At 46.5% G+C, this 18,733-nt stretch overlaps 1 protein-coding gene across 2 annotated transcripts; it reads left to right on the top strand.

Moving 5' to 3' along the window:
• Nucleotides 1-1,758: 1,758 nt before the first annotated feature.
• On the top strand, nt 1,759-18,632 carry slc41a1 (solute carrier family 41 member 1). 2 transcript variants are annotated; one of them, XM_061291117.1, is made up of 12 exons: nt 1,759-2,323; nt 3,595-3,711; nt 3,890-4,640; nt 8,484-8,591; nt 11,339-11,410; nt 11,665-11,809; nt 12,222-12,368; nt 13,890-14,037; nt 14,228-14,307; nt 14,655-14,795; nt 14,904-15,052; nt 15,572-18,632. In XM_061291117.1, the coding sequence occupies exons 3-12, from the start codon at nt 4,173-4,175 to the stop codon at nt 15,755-15,757; spliced, it is 1,644 nt and encodes a 547-aa protein (XP_061147101.1). In that variant the 5' UTR covers nt 1,759-2,323; nt 3,595-3,711; nt 3,890-4,172; the 3' UTR covers nt 15,758-18,632. The 2 variants fall into 2 exon arrangements, with proteins under 2 accessions (XP_061147101.1, XP_061147103.1); XM_061291119.1 differs by having other exon boundaries at nt 3,804-4,640.
• The last annotated feature ends 101 nt before the right edge of the window (nt 18,633-18,733 follow it).

Raw genomic sequence — 18,733 nt, 5'->3', positions numbered from 1 at the left:
TGAACTCGTTACTTTCCAACGTCTTTCTTTTTTTCCCCACTGGCAATAAGCCGTGTCTTGACCAGCAGCATGTGGAAAATGAGCAGAACACTTTCACCCTTCCAAAAGAAAACCACTTTTCACAAAGACCGTGGAAAGATTATTGCACAAGTGCTACAGTAGGTGGCGACAGAGTGTGTTCCTCTTCCAGAACTGCGTTTGAATGTTGAAATAATGACGCTCAGGACAACCAAGAGGGAGAACAGATTGCTCATATTCTCATAATCGAAGAGGAAGGTTAGAGGAGATCGCTCGAAGGGGGGGGGGGGTGTTTTTTTCTCCACTCTCTTTTTTTGGGCAGCAGCCATTCATCTTGAGCAGAGGGAAGGATTCCAACTCTCCCCCTCGACATTCTTGCAGGCTCAAAGAATCGCCAGGACAGAAGTGGCCCAAAGCTGGCAGCGACTGCCGCTGTGTTGCCAGGAACCGAGCGCAAGATGGTGAGGAGGCCCAGCGCTTTTTTGTCCTTAGTCTCACCTCACTTCCTGGTTTGCGGGTGATCATTAACCCCAAGAAGCAGCCCTTACAATAAGCAGCTTCCTGCGGCCGGCCATGTCATTACATGACCTCTGTGGCACACTTTAACTTTTGCTCGGTTGAAGGCAAACATTAATCGATTCTTAGAGTACATCCATTTTTCCACGGAAAAATGGGATCGGAGTACGCACTAATTGCCACAGGGGCAAAGTCACATCATCTTGTAATGGGACATGAAGTAAAGAGCGACTAACCGGAGTTAATTTACTGGCCAAGAAACTATAATGATTTCCTTTGCCAGCTCCTCTGTGGTGCTCGTGATGCATCTGGCCCGTGGCTCACTCCTTTGCTCTCTGATCGGCGAGCTTCATTCACCACCTTGTGATCAAAAATATTGACGATTCAATTTGATGTGGCCAAAGATGGATACTAGTTTTCTCTTCAAAACATTTTCAAATACTGACAAGGTGAAAACAAAGGGAAAAATGTCTGCAAAAATGGAATCTTTTCAATATGTATTTATTATTTGAAATAAATCCAAAAATGAATACATGCATTTTAACAAACGGATGTTAGAGACGCAAATATATTGCATGTCTCTTTTGACACTTTCCACACAGTATATGGAAACAGACTAAAAAAAAAACCCGCACTTGATCTCAAGGCCAGAGCATGAAGAACTGTACCGCACACGCACACTTATGTAAGAAGTTTGTATTTAGTCTGCAAATTGGTTTATTATTAACAAGGATCCATTCAGTCCAGTGCACGTAGGTACCCAAAGATTCCAAAAGGCTCTGAACTTGCTCTGAAAATGTCAATCTTTTCCACTGACAGTTAATTGAGTTACGTGGCAAGTCGGCAAGCCGTTTAAGCATTTATTTCCTAACCATGCAGTGGTGTTCATTGCTGGTGAGCCACTGAGATTAGTGTAAGATTTAGACTCTTGTGAGACAAACAGAATGGGGAAAATGAAGCTTCAAATTGGCTTTGTGAAGCAGTTGAATTGTTGGACTCCTCTAGATGGCACTGTTGGTTCAATAAAGGCTTTTAAGAAAAGCAAGTCAGCCCAATATTAACTAGAGTAAAAATATATATATCTGCAAAAACTACTGGTTTATGGAGTCAATTTGAAGGCAGAGACTACATGTCCCTACAATATATCTGTTGCATGATCCAATATTGATTCCAAGTCTGGAATGACCCACTTGAGAAGCCCTTAAGCAGGATTTCAGCAGCGCTGTGCAATAAATGCCCAAGCAGCTTTCTTTTCGCATAGCAGCACTGGAGATTGACTGCTGCGTGGCTGCTTTAGTGGACATTTGTGGAGACGAGCAGAGCAGGGCAGAGTGGACAATTGTGGAGAGGAGCAGAGCAGAGTGGAGGGTTGCTAGGCCCGTCCCGTCAGCGAAAAGTGCGGAGGGAGGGCTCGCCTTGTGGCTTCCTGGCCCCCTGCATCGGACGGCTGTATTGCAGATGCGCATCCGAGCAGCCGGGTAGCGGGGGCCAGTGGACGGACTGAGGGACAGGCGGACGGACAGACGGGTGCGGTACGCCGAGAGGTCGGGATCGAGCCAAGTTGACAGAGTTTAACTATTAACCATCCACGTAACCGTACGCGCCGGCTACACCATACTTAAGGGGTGCACAACGGCACGCGCCTCAGCTCAGCTCAGCTCAGCTCAGCCCAGCCCAGCCCGAGCGTGGAAGCAAGCAAGCAAGCAAGAAAGGAAAGAAGGATATACATGCAGCCAGACACTTCGCCGGACTCCAACCCGGGTCGTGTCCGGGCCACGGACACGCAAAGGTAACCACTTCACAGACGTGGCATGCATGACGTGACGTGAGCCGCAAAACAACGTGCGCTTTTTCTCTTATGTTTGAACCGTTGACAGTCGCGCAACATTCACTCTGGCGGCGGAATGGGTCACAAGTGGCCGGCTGGCCCGCTGGCTGGCTGGCCCGCTGGCTGGCTGGCTGGCTGGCTGGCTGGCTGCAAAGTGTGTTCGCCCACCCATTCGCTATCAGCGTTTTATTCCAACGGCGGTGCCACGTTTGTACACGCCACCGCGTAAAGCAGTTAAATAGACATGCTTAGATTGTAGCACTGACTTTCTCTCCCAACCATGCAAGCAAGCAAGCAAGCCGGCCTTGGAACACAAAGCCTCCTGGCCTTGACCAAATGAGGCAAAGAATAGAAGAGGGAGGCTTACTCTATTCAGTGGTGAGCAGGGAGCACTAATTTACGCCTTTGCCATGTTGGGTTCGCCTGGTGTTGGTCGTGACTACTAAACAGGATGGTTTCAGCAGGGATAAACGCGATGTCGCAACATGCGTGCGCGCGCACGCGCGGAGAAAAGCTGCGTTATGTCAAGACTGAAAGCAAAGCTGAAATCCAAACTTGCAAAATCCAATGGCAGGTGGGATGGATGCGCACCTGCAACTTGCCACATTGGCCGCCGACGCCGTGCGTGCAGTATTTAGTGGTGGCAAAAGTATTCACACGCTCGCTCGCGCTCTACCTAATTAAAAGAACGACATCTTTTAATGGTCCCAGGGTTTGCTTAGGCTTAAACAAAAGCTTTCTTCATTTCTATTATGTCTATGGATCGACCTATTAAGTCTTTTTGATATTTGAATACATGGACGAAATAGTTGTTAAGGAAAAAAAAGCATTTCAAGAAATATTACTACTACCACTAATAATAATAAATGCAAATTTGATTTGGGAAAAAAAAAACTATTAAAATCAGTATTTGTTTATGAATCATGGTTCAACAGGATTAGTTTAACGATTAAACTCGTGAAACAGGCCTGGATTAAAAAAACATAATGCTTCTCCTAAACTAAAATAATTTTTGTAACTTTCAGTGAGACTTCCGCACCTCTCAGCAGGTGTTTTGGGAACTCTCTTTTTTCACTCAGTTGACAATATTCCAGTCTAATGTCTCTGAAGGAATTGCTGCACTTTGTCACCACGAACATACATATTGTCCTTCTGGCTCTTCCAAATGACGACTGGCAGCTGTTTGAATTTCATGCGCAATGTCTAATCAATTGATGTATTTCTTCTCTCAGCTTATGGTCCACTCTGTTTGGAGGAGTCCCTTCCCGTGGCTGGTAATTCAATCTTGGTGCTGCAGACCTTTAAATATCTTCAGCGAAAAGACCTTTCCAGCAGCCACGTGGTGTAAGGTGAGACATTGGCAGGCAGCCAGCCCCTTAGTTATATTGCAATCAGACCAGCCGCCACTCCAGACATCTGACCTTTCACATTTAACTTCAAGCCGGGACTCTTGACCAGCGGAGGTCATTGCGGTGAGTCCCTCCGCCAAGTCACTGAACTGGTATGCTTTGTTGTTTTTCTTGCCAGCCCACAGGGAACTGCTTGCATTGAATGGAGAACATACTGGTCCTGCTCCCAAAACACCGTCAGGAACACAGGGTGTGCAGACAAACGGATGCACGTGCTTTGCTCCAATTTATTTTCCCCAACAGAGCGATTTCCATTTGGGCTTTGGAGAACCGTAAGACCGCATTTTTAATGGGCTAAATTACTTGGAGCCATCAGGATCAAAAGCAGCTCAGGTGGCGGTCCGGCGACTTGAGGCAGACGTAGTTTCTCGGTGAGCCCGTTGTCTTCCTAAGGCTTCCGCATGGTACTTTGGTCGAAAGAACAAGACAAAGTGCCCGACCAAATGTCCTCCGGGGCCGTTGAGACGAAGAAGGAGGGGGGGCCCCTTCCGCCGGCCTTCCTCAACTCCAACTCCACCGTCCACCCGGTGATCTTCACTCAGGCTACTGAGGAAAGGAACCCAGAAAGCGGCAGTGAGTTTGAGCTGAAAGAGGTCACGCAAATGGCCAACGAAAGCCCGGAGAATGGAGAACGGCTGGAGATTGTAGTGATGGACTGTCGGGCTAACGCCAAAGGTCAGCGTGAGGAGGATGCTCTCTTGGAGAACGCCAGCCAGAATGAGAGCGATGACACCAGCAACGACCAGAGCCCCGAACCACCGGCACCCCTCAAAGAAACCTCCTTCTCCATCGGGCTGCAAGTGGTTTTCCCCTTCCTGCTGGCCGGGTTTGGGACAGTGGCGGCGGGAATGGTGCTCGACATAGTCCAGGTGAGTGACGACACCTTACGCTTGTTCATAGCAAAGCAAATGTTGTGTGTGGCAGTGTAGCCGGCCATATGGCCATATGGCCATTTTTGATGCTGTGGAATTCTCATCGAAATAGCTGTCACAGGCTCCGGCAAAGTCGTAGGGTCGATAGCACGACTTGATTTGATATGTCTTGTAAGTGTGGCTTCCTCTCAAACGTCAAAATAATCATAGGTCGGAGAACAACTGCTTGCGCAAGCAGACCACAGGCCAATGGAACAAATTGGTGAATGGAGGAACGGGTTCTGTTAAGCACGTCGTTTGGAGAGTGAGTGCCTGCTACCTTGCGATGATGATCAGGCCAGGCTTAAGTATGGAAACGACTCTTGTTGACATGCAGTGTCTCAAAACCAGAAGATTGTCAATATTCCGCTTGCTCGAGCAAACACCCGTAAGCTATGCTTATATTCTGGCTTCGATAAACCGGATTCGTTCCCCGTAAAATAGGCTTATATTCTGCCTTTTATAAACCACACTCATTCCCCTGGGTTGGTTACGACACAAAGATTTGCTCACAAATATTCGCGTGGCCGAATATTGCCATTGTCAGGGACACTCATTTGTGTTGTACGCAAAAGAAAGACGTGTCTTTTACGAAGAGTAGAGAGCAAGCAGCAAACACGACATGTAGTTGCAAATTAAACACGACGTGGAATTAGTTCATGAGTAGAAGAGAAACCATGTGGTAAAAGGTCCGGCTCGAAGAAATAAGATAGGGAATCATTATAGTGCATGTTCTCTTAAGAAGACCGCATTTCCAAACCTAGTCAGATAAGAAAAATACATACACGTGTGAAAACCTTAAGTAGGGTATCCCGACAATTGTGGAATTCTGAGCTCAAGCATTTTTCACGCTGTCCCATGTTAGGCCCCATGCTGCTGTGGTGTCTCTGTTTTCCAAAACAGCCGCCATTGCTTAAGGGCTGCTCCTTTCCCCTCTGCCTGAGTGGCTGCCTGGCTGCCTGCCTGGCTGCCTGGCTGCCTGGCTGCCTGGCTGCCTGCCTGCCTGGCTGCCTGCCTGCCTGCCTGCCTGCCTGCCTGCCTGCCTGCCTGCCTGCCTGCCTGCCTGCCTGCCTGCCTGCCTGCCTGCCTGCCTGCCTGCCTGCCTGTACTGTCATACGAGTACTAGTCTGTGGAGTCTCTTCCCTCCATAACATTGTTAACTGCTAACTCAGCTAATCCCCGATGTCCTTTCTAACTAGCTCTCTCTCCCTGCCTGGTACATTGCAACTTTTCCTTTCAGCAGGCCTTTGAGAAATGTGACCTTTTACTGTAAGTCACTTTGATTTCCTACAGCACTCACACACTCACTCATTCACACACATGCCGAGTTTCTGGCATCATTCCCACATGAGCCTGGCCCAGAAAAGAAAGACTGTCCGGAGTGGTCTGGAGCTGTCTGCGTAACTCTTGGCAGTCGAATGGCCTAAAAGTGTCAGTCTCTCACTGCCAAGGCGAGAATCTCAAGACTGAGGTTATGCAGGGTTATATATGGCTTTTAAAGGTCGTGTGGTGTCAATCGTGGGAATGGAAATCTGAAAGCCTCCTCAACATTTACTAGAAGCTTTCTTTTTGCTTCAGCTGTGGCAACTTGAATGCAAAGCATTCTGGCGACGTGAGGGAACGACATTTCCGGGCTTTTGCGCGTATTTTGCGCTAAATAGTCATTGCAGAAGACTTTGATTGGACTTTATGTTGCTCAAAATACCTTTCGTCAAACGGATGATATTATATTTGATAGGGTGGGAAGCTCATCCGTGAGGGACTCGGAGTCGAGTCGCTTCTCTTCCACGTTGACAGGAGATAAATGAGGTGGCAGGGGCATCTGATGACGTTGCCGGCTGGAGACCCCGGCCGCCGGGGACGACCCAGGACGTCTCTCAGCCGGCCTGGGAACGAACGCCAAGGTGCATCTTGGTAGCGTCGATATTTGGAGTTGCTTTGGTATCAGGTGAATCTCGCAGCATACCGGTCGGTGAATGAGTCTGAGCTGTGGCAAGTGCGTGTGAGAAGCACATGATCACGGTGGCAGCATTTGGAGCGAGGATGTGGCCAGGATCTTGTCCGGAAGGTGTTGGTCACACAGAGGCCTTGGTAGGAGCGGAGCTCTACAGGCGCTGCCAGTTGTTGACACTTTTTGGAGTCAAACCCCGCGGGTGGTTTTTGCATCCGCTCACGGCCTACGTTACCCCTATTTACGGGATTAGCCAGCCCACAAATAGAAGTAGTGACAAAAATGTGCGTGTTGTCATCAAAGATCCATATTTGGCCTAAGACGACGAGGCGTGTGTTTACCTTCATGTGAATGACTCAACGTTAGCTGTTGGATTGGCGAAATGGACGCCAATGGAAGTGGATCCCAACGGTTAGAAGGATTCATGATACATGTCGTCATTTGGCAGTGGACGAATCACAAGTCATGTTCAGTGGTTAATTCGATGAATCAAGGAATTGTATCAAAAAACATGTTTCCCGTTTCATCTCTTTATTTCAAAAACTTGTTTTACTTTTTCTGTCCGAACAATCTGAAATGATTACGATTCAGTTATTGTTTTAGTTCATAACCTGCAGCTTTTTGTTGTCCAAGCTAAATGCAAATGTCTTTGGACAAATATAATCATGAATCCGCTTTCATGGAGATGAGAGAATATTAGCTATTGACAGGAGGACAATTGACTCTCACTGTTATTAATCTTTGATTTCCTTTATTATTAATCGATTCATCGTTGCAACTCTAAATGTTTCATTTTGCTAAGAGCGTTTGAAGATATTTTGTGCATTTGTAGAAGTAGTGTATAATGAACTTAATGAAAACTCCTCAGTGGGGTCGTATCTCAACTGGAGCAAACTGAAACTGAGCCCACGACGGCGCCGAGTTGCGTCAACATTGCGTGCCTTGAGGTTCAGCTGCCCGATTGGTACAGCAAGTGATTGCAAGTGCAATTCAGTCATGTTACTTAACCGGGCTACTTGACCCTTGAAAGGATGGCATTCCAGAACTCCTATAGGTCGGGACACAGTGATATACTGGGGTTGTCCTGTCAAGTTCCTAGAACTGAGGAGAGAGAGAGAGCGAGAGAGAGAGAGAGCGAGAGAGAGAGAGAACGAGAGAGAGAGAGAGAGAGAGCGAGAGAGCTTCTTTGGCAAAGAGCCCGGTTTGGATGGAGACAACAACATATATCACCACGGGAGAGCCAGCTTGTGAGACACAAGTAGAGTGAGATGGAGTCGGCCTAAAAGCATGTGGCTGTGAAAGAGGAGTGCTCACAGAGGCGGAAGCCAAGTCTTAACTGGATGGAGCCGGCAAAAGCAGAGTCATGAGTTGTAGAACTGCTAGTCTTTCACTGGCACACCTAAAAGTATCTATCGACGTAATCTACGTAGCTATCCACCTATCTATCCACGTATCGACGTATCTATCTAGGTATCTATCGAGGTATCTATCTAGGTATCTACTCATCTTTCGACGGATCTATCTACGTACCTATCTCGGTACCTATCCGTCCATACGTCGGTCTGCTATCTACACATAGGTACAGTGTAGTATATATGCACTGCATGTGATATGTGTGCGTGGTGTATAGGTAGATAGTACGACAGAGAAAAAGCAGAGGTAAAAAGCATTTCAAAGATGACCAATATGAAGCTTCACTTGACCTTGTCGTTAGAGCTTTGACATGAAGGGGTCTCAAAGCATGGCCTCAAGGGCCTCACCAGTGTCAAGTCAAGAGACACAGCGAGGAAAACAATTGGTCAAATCGATGCGCCCGGGTTGCACATCTGATGTCATTGTGATCGTTTCAGCACTGGACCGTGTTTACGGAGGTCTCCGAGGTGTTCATCCTGGTTCCTGCACTCCTGGGGCTAAAAGGCAACCTGGAGATGACGCTAGCCTCCAGACTTTCCACAGCAGTAAGTAACGTTTGTCTTTATTTCCCCTCTTTCTTTAATTCTATTGTTTCCCAAGAGTTAGAACCTAATTGTGGCCATCCCAAAAGTGACAATCATTTGAGGTCCCAGGTCCTATTGAGTAGCTACAGATAGCAACATTCCTCTTGCTCGTTGGTCTGTTTCAATTCAACCTGTTGGACCATTCATACGGCTTGTTGTTGTGACAGCCAACTGACGTTACAACCGGATTGGTCAGTTTGTCACATCTTGGGTGATGAAAGTCCAAAGTCTTGCCTTTGGGCTGGACTTTTCATCAGCTGGCTTCCCTCTGCTATTGACTCAAATACTTTTCAAGTACGTATGATTCCAAAACATTCCATGAACTCGCCAGCGTGCACCCTGACCAGAATATGCAGCAACCCAGACAGTCGTTTCTCACAACAATGCGAATACTTCCAAATTGGAACTTCCAATGTGTTCTTTCGATGTTAACATGACAGTCAAGCTTTTTGTAGACCCCAAAAAGTCGCCTGAGGAGTGTGTTCGTCAGTGGATCTCATGACCAAGAAAAAAAAAAGTTCAAAGTCACTTTATTGTCAATCCCTTCATATGTCCAGACACACAAAGAAAGCGAAATTCCGTTTCCTCCATCCCACGGTGACGAGACACAGTACACGATAAACATACAAGTAGACAACACAAAATAAAAACAAGAAGGCACAAACGATAACTAATAAATAAATCAAATGAGTGAGGGTTTTGAGCCGTGATTGTCCATTTGACACGCTGAGAGCTCAGCGGCCTTTCACTATTGCGCCCCCACCTCCTTGAAGAGAATCTGAACAGAATTGCAGCGAAGCAGCGCAGTGCTCACATTCCTTTCCGCTCATGTGTGGGAAACAAGTGACAATGCTGATTACCTACCTCCGGGTGCAACCGACATGGCTCAAATGAGTAAGGTGACAGACATTGTAAGCGACTGAGGTTCCAAGCTTCTTACGAAACCCTCCCCGAAACCATGTGGTTTCCAGAAGCTGTTGGTTGTTAAGCGATTGAGACAACATTTGCTCAAACCAGCAAATTGTTAACAATGGGCAAAAAAGGAATCCCCTGCCTATTTACAGCTGTTGTTGTTTAATCAGCAAAAGAAAAACAGTCCAGACATGAGATCAGGTGCATGGAATCCAAGATCTGCTCTTCAAAACCTCTTTAAACCTACAATGCGTCAATCCTCACAAATTGGGCCAGAATCGGGAGCTTGTCTTGATACATTAGTGTCGGCTTTTGATCGGTTGGCTCCAGCGGTTTCTTTCCACGTCACTGCTGATTAAGAGATTAGAACGACTGTAACTTTCCTTGATATGTTTCGAAAGCATCATGGAGGCAGTTTTTCTCGTACTTGTTATTCTATATGGCACTTGACGACCTTTCCATGAAGCTTTTGGTTCGCCTTCCTTCTCACTCAACCTCCCACAGTTGAGACCATTTTGGTGCGCAAATGGCTTTGCGTTTTTGCACGAGTTCACTGTATGAGTAGGAAAAGGCTACACAAAGAAATGTTCGGTCTGACTCTTTCTATTTGGAGCGTGGTTGAAAGTCCCCAGTGCTCTGCTCGGCTCGGCTCTGGCCGATATTTGCCTCGTATCTGTTGCATCCACCGAAGCTTTCTTACCTACGTACCTACGTACCTACATCCCTGGCCGTTTTCCCTCTTTGAGCAACTCTCTGAGTGTTACAGCGGGAGGGGGCGGGAGGGGGCGGGAGGGCTCTATGCACGTGGCCCTGATAGCCCGGTCGGTGTGCTCAACAGACATGCGCTCCACGTTTAGTTGCATAGCAGCATTGCCGTAACGCAAGCACCCGAGCTTGTATTAAAGCCAGTTAACCGATCCGCATTTTTCTCCTGCTGTCTATTGGCGTAGGGCGATGCTTAGTACTGTCGGCTCACAGCAGGAAGGTTTTGGGTTCAACCCTGCCCGCTGGGGCCTTTCAGAGTGGAGTTGACATGTTCTCAATGTGCCTGCGTGGGTTCGCTCTTTCTCCCACAGACCAAAAACATGCAAGTTTTTACAGGTTGGTTGGACGGACTTTCAAATAGCGCTACGTTGCTTTCTGCTCCTTTCTCGGTGGCTGCCGTTCTTGTGAGTATGTATTTACATCACTTGGGCTGATTTAGGCTGGCATTGCCTCTTATGAAATGCAGACTTTTCGTTTCTTAAAACCTTGAAATCATGAAAATAGACCCGCTCCATTTCTGTGTGTCCTTTGGACTTGGTGGCAAAGTGCAGAACCCTGCATCAACTCCTTTGTAGTTTGACTTTGTCAAATGTGAGCAGGAGGAAGGAAGCGATATGATACGTGTATATGATATTTGCTGGATGACACAACAACCAAAAGGTCAGAGCAGTGGGGTCATAGAGGTGACGGACGGACGGATGGAGGTGAAGGATAGGGGCAAACTTTTAAAGGCGGGGTGAGCCACGAAATCCACTTTTTTTTTCAAAGTCATGGCTGAGTGTGGCTCTTGCACACACAGTGGACCACTGTGACCACCAACCAGCCATTGATCCCATTTCTGTGTGCAAGAGAGGAGATGAGATAAGTGGATTGGGCCTGGGTGGGGATCCCAGATCAGAGCATCTTTGTCTGGAAAACTGATCTCTTATTGTTCCGATGGGGCCGAGCGGCAACGCCGTGCACAAGCAGATTCACGTGTGCGAGTCACAACTAACTGGCTGTGTTTTGTTTGGTTTGGTTTTGTCTTTCAGGCAAATATTGGTCTGATGGACACCAACAAGGACATGTGGAACATGATCATGGGGAACCTGGCTCTCATCCAGGTATAAAATGTTACGGTTAACTTGCTTCTTCTCGAAAGTGGCCAAGGCCAGAGATAGCTAACAACCCCTGCGTTCATTGTAGCGCATGGAATTGGGTTGTTACAAATATGGACCGTGCAGCTATGATACGTGTGTCATTTTCGGATGAGGGCTTGCTCTCACAAAGAGACCATTGTGGGGTTAGGGTTAGCCCATTTCAAATCAAATATCTCTTGTATGTCCAAATGTTTTGCCGATTGTGTGCATGTGCTCAGGTCCAGGCCACAGTGGTAGGCTTCCTGGCCTCCATTGCTGCTGTCATCTTTGGTTGGATTCCAGAGGGCCACTTAAGGCTGGGCCACGCAGTGCTGCTTTGTGCCTCCAGTGTGGCCACGGCCTTTATTGCCTCTCTGCTACTAGGTATGTGAAGGGATTCTTTTTTTCTTCCCTATCTTTAGACTAAGAACAGTGGAAGTCTTCATTGTATCTACGTATGTATTGACATTTGGACGCAGCTTAGAAAATAGCACCTTGCCATTTTCCATCCGAGCCAAACTATTCCACAACAATGAATGTCCACATTCACTTTCAGATGTTACTTTTGCCTTTGAAAGGCATGGGAGGTACGCACTTGGCGTGTTTTCATGGCTTCTGCCCTCCCAGCCCAAATCCGACAGGAACTGAACGAGGGTGTGACAAAAGCCTGTCAAACCAGGACTTTGGATTGTTTATGCAAATTTATTGGAAGTGTCTCCTTTCTTTTCGAGGGAGGCGAACGTCGACGTCACGGCAGTAAGCCAAAGTGACTGTGACTCCGTGCTTTGGTCCACAGGACTCATCATGATTGGCGTGATCATTGCATCCAGAAAGGTCGGCATCAACCCAGATAATGTGGCCACGCCGATTGCCGCCAGCCTCGGAGACCTGATCACCCTGTCCCTGCTGGCTGGCATCTCCACGGGGCTGTACAAGGAACTCGGTAACCAAAGCAAAACGTTAAAGACAACATACGACTGAGAATATCCGGGTTGACTTCCATTTTATGCTCGGTTCAGACCAAAAAGGAAATATTGTGTGGCCCTTGCGTTTCTCGCATGTTTTTGGGTTGCATCGAACTACACGGGGGAAGAGGAGCTCCTCTTTCTCCAATGACATTTCAACGTCATTCGACATTTTGGTTGTTATCGCTAACTGCTGGCTTTGTTGACCGTTTGAACAGTCCCACACATTTTTCTGTATTTTCTGAATTATCCGAGACGTTTATGCAAACCTTTGGCTCTGCGGTTGGTTGGCTGGTGACCAGTTTGGGGTGTAACCTACCCACAGGCCTACGTAAGATAGCGGAGACAGGCTCCAGAAGGCCCGCGGAAAAACCGTTTGGAAGATGAATGAATGAATAAATTAAGCACAAGCAATGTCAGTTTTCATGCCTGAAGCAGCCAAAGGCAGGAACAAACAAGGTACAAAGAGCGGGAGCGGCGAGCAAACAACGTTGGAAACGCCAACAATTACAAACATCAAGTCCAGTCAAATTTCAAATCAGGGAGCTTAAGATCAGGGGATGCTTTGAGAATAATTGTGAAGCCCTTTGAGACTGCTTGTGGTTTAGGGCGATACAAATCAACTTGACTTGACTCCGGTTGGGCTTGTGTGATGCTTGCAAGGAGGTGGTCTACCTCAGATCTCGTTGGTGTGGAAACCAGACAGCCACTTTGAGCGTCACCGAGCCGGCCGGGGAGTCAGTTCGGCGATGCACTTTTCGAACCTCTGAATGATGTCAGGGCTGCACCCGATAAATGTTGTTTTGGTCGCCACCGTTGCAGAAAACGCTGCTTGGAAAATACAATGCTTTGGGAGTACTAAAGAAAGCTCGATGTTATTTGGCAGGACTTTTTGTGTTGACAGATAGATAACTGTCCGAACACTTTTTTATAAAAGCCACGACAACAGAACATGTAATGGTGGTTGTCTTCAATTGTTCTCTTCCGCTGCGTGTCCCATGGCTGCATTTTGTTGCATTCAATGGCACGACACGGTGTAAGAGTGTCACGTGTTTGCGAAGGGCAAGCCAGATGAGGTTTTTATTTGCAAACAATACTGCGCCGAGCTGAATTGTACAGCTATGTTTCAAATGTTGAACGACGCGTGAAAGAACAGGACAAAAGATGTGTCAACCATTTGCCTTCATTGTCGCCACACCCGGCCGGTCTCGTGACGTTATCTCCTCTTCCATCATCGGATAGACGGACGGACGGACAGACGGGCAGAGAGGACAAACACAGCACACCTCTTAGAACAATCCTAAACATTGTGACTCGACCGAGGTGTCACCTCACCTCATACCTATTGTGTTTACACACGGTCTGACTTGCATCAATCAAACTTGACACATCCCGGTTTCAAAGTGTTCACGTTTCTTTGAACGTTTGACTTTGGTTTTATCGCAAGCACAAAGCAAATGAAATGGATGTAAATGACAGAATGTGCTCCTCTGATGCAGACTACAACAACTACGCCAATCCTCTGGTGTGTGCCGTGTTTGTGGCCTTGTGTCCGATATGGGTGCTGATAGCCAGGAAGATCCCATCTACTAGGGAAGTCCTCTACTCCGGATGGGAGCCCGTCATCATCGCTATGGCCATTAGCAGGTACGTCCTTCTCCGCTTTACTTTGTGCCAGCTCGCCCGCTACGTAAATACATGTCAAATAATCCTAAATGCAGTATTACGCAGCTCATTACGCTTTCTCTTGTGTTCGCTCGTATTATTTCATCGTTACTGTGTTCGTTCTACTTCCGAAACCGATGATCGTTAATCCTATCGACTTGCTGTGTTTTAGTGTCGGGGGTCTTATTCTTGACAAGACCGTTACCAACCCAAATTTTGCTGGCATGGCTGTCTTCACTCCAGTCATCAACGGTGAGGACTCGATGCTTGTTGCATTTTAGGTCTTCAGAAATGATCTGAAAAAGCAATGTAGTGACTATGACCTCTTTCCAAATGAGCAAAGGTCAGGAGGGAGGGCTGCGTCGCTGTGGGCGTGGCCAATTTCAGGCTTGGCCAATCAAAGCCACTCCCATAATGGCCGCACCTGTGGCTGCTCTCAGCTCGTTGGCCGCCCTTTATAACCCAGCACACCTAGCGCTTTGCGTCGGTCCTGTTCTGTTGCACTACCGACATGCTACCTGGCTGTTGCGCGACCTTGTCCCCGCTGCCCCGGTCCCTTCGATAAGTCTTTACAAGCTTGGTGTGTGTTTGTCTGTCAGGTGTGGGAGGTAATCTGGTTGCTGTTCAGGCCAGTCGAATCTCCACCTACCTGCACATGAATGGGATCCCCATGGGGGATCCTAACCCTACTTCACAGAACAGGAAGTGCCCCACACCCTGCGCCACTTTCTTCACCTCCAGTAGGTTCTCAGTCATTGATTTCAAGTGCAAAGAATGTTTGTTCAAACACGGAGTGAATGCTGCAATCGACCTGAGTGACTCTAACTGGCCCACTTGTTGCTCCCTAGCTGTGAACTCCCGTTCAGCACGTGTGCTCTTCCTCCTGGTTGCCCCGGGTCACCTGGTTTTCCTCTATACCATCAACTCGCTGAGGGGGGGACACACCACGCTAACCCCCGTCTTTATCACTTTCTACATGGGTGCGGCACTGCTCCAGGTAAAAGACAAACAAACGCGTGTTACTCGAGAATTATTGATTGATTTAGGCAGGATTCACTTGGCTGTGCCCAAATCCATAAGGACTGCCTGGAAGACACTAGTGTTGGCTGTGCCCAAATCCATAAGGACTACCTGGATGAAGCCCGCCCGTAGTGTGCTATGGAATGTCTTGTCAGCCCTATGCTGATCTTTATTTGATGCTTCAAAGGAATGAACCAAAGAAGTAGAGTCAGTCAGATAAGTTGACGTGAAAAAAAAGGTGGACGTAGATGCATACGTAATGGAGTGACGCGAGCTCCTCGTGACCCCTTTTACAGTCTATTAGTAACTTCTAGTGGTGGAAATTTGCTACTACATTCACGCAAGGAATTGAATAAAGTCGGCACAAGATGCTGTTCACACCTTGTCCGTGCATTTAGTGATGTTATGGTTCCTCAAAGAAATTGGAAAGCGCGCATACGTCACGGTACGGAAGGGCCAAGTCTTTGCGTGTTGACTGGTGTTTGTTTTGTGGCAGGTGATGATCCTGCTCTATCTAGCGGACTGGATGGTCCACTGGATGTGGGGCAGAGGGATGGACCCCGACAACTTCTCTATTCCCTACCTGACCGCTCTGGGTGACCTGCTGGGAACCGGCTTCCTCGCCCTCTGCTTCCACATGCGCTTTTTCATTGGTGACCGAGACTCCGATTTGGGAAACTGATTGCGTTTCCTTCCTTCCTTCCTTCCTTCCTTCCTTCCCTCCTACCTTCCCTCCTTCCTTCCCTCCTTCCCTCCTTCCTTCCTTGCACACGTCAACACTAATGATGGAAAACTGGATGTTTCCTAGAAAAGGGCTAATCCCTTTGAGGGAAGCTTCTGATTAAAACTCCATGCTATAGTGCTCCGGTTTGCAATAATGACTGTGTGCACTGTGGACACGTTGGAAGCTCTTTTGGTCTCTTTCAGCCAGCCCCACAGACTGATGATAAGAGAGTCAGTCGCCTGACTCTTGATATTACTGTATGATTGTAAATGATGATGATTATTGTTATTATGGGGAAACAAATCAGCTTGATATCCATTCTATTTTGAAAGGCTTTCCCTCATTATTTTCAATGGGGGACATGCCAAGAAATCACTTTTACATGATCATCTGCAAAAGAAAAAAAAAAGAGCAAAAAATCTCAAAATAAAAAAGCCTAACAAGCCAATATTCCTTAATCACCAAGTGCTTTGTCTTGAAATTCTGTGAAATCATTGAAATGCAATTGTGCGTATGGTAGTGCTTTAGCAGAGTGCATCTGGCTGGCTACTTCAGCTATACTTTTTTTCTCTTTTACCTTGTTTTTTTGACAGCAAATTGAGACGGAATGAGCCATTGTCATTCCTATTTCTGTCCACAGCATAATAAATCACGGTTTAATATGCTTTTGTAAAAAGTGGAACGTCAGTCCATAGGATCTCAATGTTAGTTCGTTGGCTGTTGTCGAAACAAGGCGGCTCATCATTCTCTTTCCATTCGTATTTGACATAGCCGCACGCGGCAGGCATTATGAAGAGAAACGGCAAAACATTTGGCCAATTGGGCCCTAAAGCAGGCCACTTGTCACACTTCAGTCATTAACAAGACACTTAAGGGTCCTGTCCTGTCCTGCTCAGCTCAGCTCAGCTCAGCTCACTAAACCTTCATGTCCTCCTCACACATGACCATGGCTGTGCTTGTAAGAACTCATGCATGATGGCAAGTTTGTCTTATTATCCTTTGAATTTTGGGTCCCCGCTTCATTTATCAGGCCAGCAGCCCTCATCATTACTGGGGGCCTGGTCCATTGGCTAAAACAGCACCAAAGACTTACTTCCCATCAGTCCTCATAAAGCCAATTTGAAACGGCTGCCTCCAGGAAGTTTGATTTCAGCTCCGATATATCCATGTTGTTCTTGACATAGGTTGTGGTACATAAAGTTAGGAGGTTTTTCAAGAAGAGCAAAGCGTTAAATGGATGTCAGTTCAGTGTGAACAATATACTGGTTTTTCCCTCTGCCTACACTGAAAAGCAACATTTGGGTTTTCTCAAACTAGTGGACATTCAGTTTGAAGAATTATGTTCAGCCACAACTGTTGGCAAAATCGGAGAGAAAATTCGGAGGCCCAAAATCAATCAAATTGAGCGAGCGACAAACTCCTAACTGCCCCCATTTTTCATCTCAATCTCTTTGTTTTTGTGATACTGAACATGAAGAATGAAATGCAGTTTATAATGAGAAAGTCAAGTGGCATTTTGACCAATTGCAAAAAGTCCAGCTAAAGGTCACATGAGATGCTTGGATTATTTGCAACTTGTCAGACTTTGGTCTTATCTCAAAGGGGCCACAAGTATACATGTGCAGTGCACATACTGGCAATCTTTTGTTTGGGGAGAAAGTGTATGGTTTTGTTTTTTTTTAAATTTCCCTTTATCACTTGAACTCTCCTTGGTGATTTGTGTCACAAATAAGATTTTGAAGAAAAGAAACCTTTGTAAAGCTGCAATTTCTCAAAAGCCGGGCCACAACACAAAGTACTGTAATTTGCCAATTTGACACTAGAGAGCGCTAGAGATCCCCCTCCCCCGTTCAAAATGACCTTGAGGAACATTATTTGGAGGGTTTAACTGCATTTTGTTTATTCATACATCTGTTCAGTTCTCTCTTTTTTTTTTTTTGCTGATGCTTCTTACTGACCAGGTGGCCAGCCTATTCTTCTAGTCTATGTTAATGGAGAGTTGTGAATACTTCTATAAGAGGGCAGATAATGGTTTTGTCTATTTATTATTAGAAGCACACAAAGCAATTTGTACATACTATATTTATTCTATATATAAGATTGTTTATTTTGTCCTGTCATTGTGGCTCTGTTACTTTGTCACCCCGGTGTCACCTGTTTTTCCCCCCTTCTTTTTTTTTTTGAAATGTTCCTTTTCTTTTTTGTTTAGATTTTTTGGCAAATGGCCATTAGTTTTGTTTGTTTGGCTGCTTGCCACAGTCGTGGTGAAATGTTTGCCTAGTGCCTAATAATGACCCAAAATGGCCTTAACTTCTATGAGAGCCAAGCTCAACTAAGAGTAACCAATCAGAAGCTTATCGCCTTAACGATTTACAATTCCTTGATTGTGACATGCATTGTAATGTAATACGGTAACTTAGCTGTAGTGGAGGGCTGGAAGCATTGCTTACATGCCATGCATGCACAAACACCTCAGCAGTTTGGCTATGCATTTTGTCAAGGGCCTGGGAAGGACAAAAGAAACCTTTGGTCCAGGAAGCCTAAAAATGTTGCGCAATGTCAAAGAGCCAACCAAAACCCACGTAGTGCCTTTTTAACCTCAGCGCTGCAACCCTGTTGAACTCACAAGGAACCAGATGGGCTCCCGGGCTATTGCTAGCCACATCTTTGCTGCATACGAGGCTAAATTGTAAAAAAGAGAAATGATGATGATAATAATAATATGAGATTTGGGGGTGGCATGTATATTCACACCAGGGCTAAAGCTTGTGGCTTTCCTGTGGCTTCTTTCCTGACTTGCTGGGAATAAACGACTGTATTGTTTCATACCAGTCGACTGTGTCAACTGTTTGGTCTTTTCTTAGATTTCATCACAGACAAGCTAGCTACCTTTTACAACCCAACCACTCAGAAAGGTAAAAAAAAATAAAAAAT

The sequence above is a fragment of the Syngnathus typhle genome, linkage group LG11, assembly GCF_033458585.1.
Source record: "Syngnathus typhle isolate RoL2023-S1 ecotype Sweden linkage group LG11, RoL_Styp_1.0, whole genome shotgun sequence".
Lineage (NCBI taxonomy): Eukaryota > Metazoa > Chordata > Actinopteri > Syngnathiformes > Syngnathidae > Syngnathus > Syngnathus typhle.
The sequence above is the reverse complement of the archived record's forward strand: the minus strand, read 5'-3'. Positions and strand labels throughout refer to the sequence as shown.

Excerpts from the sequence above, each read along its gene's own strand:
- slc41a1 (XM_061291117.1), top strand. The coding sequence starts at position 4,173 with ATGGTACTTTGGTCGAAAGAACAAGACAAAGTGCCCGACCAAATGTCC. Across the intron at positions 4,641-8,483 it reads TGGTGCTCGACATAGTCCAG|CACTGGACCGTGTTTACGGA; the intron begins GTGAGTGACGAC and ends TGATCGTTTCAG. Across the intron at positions 12,369-13,889 it reads GGGGCTGTACAAGGAACTCG|ACTACAACAACTACGCCAAT; the intron begins GTAACCAAAGCA and ends CCTCTGATGCAG.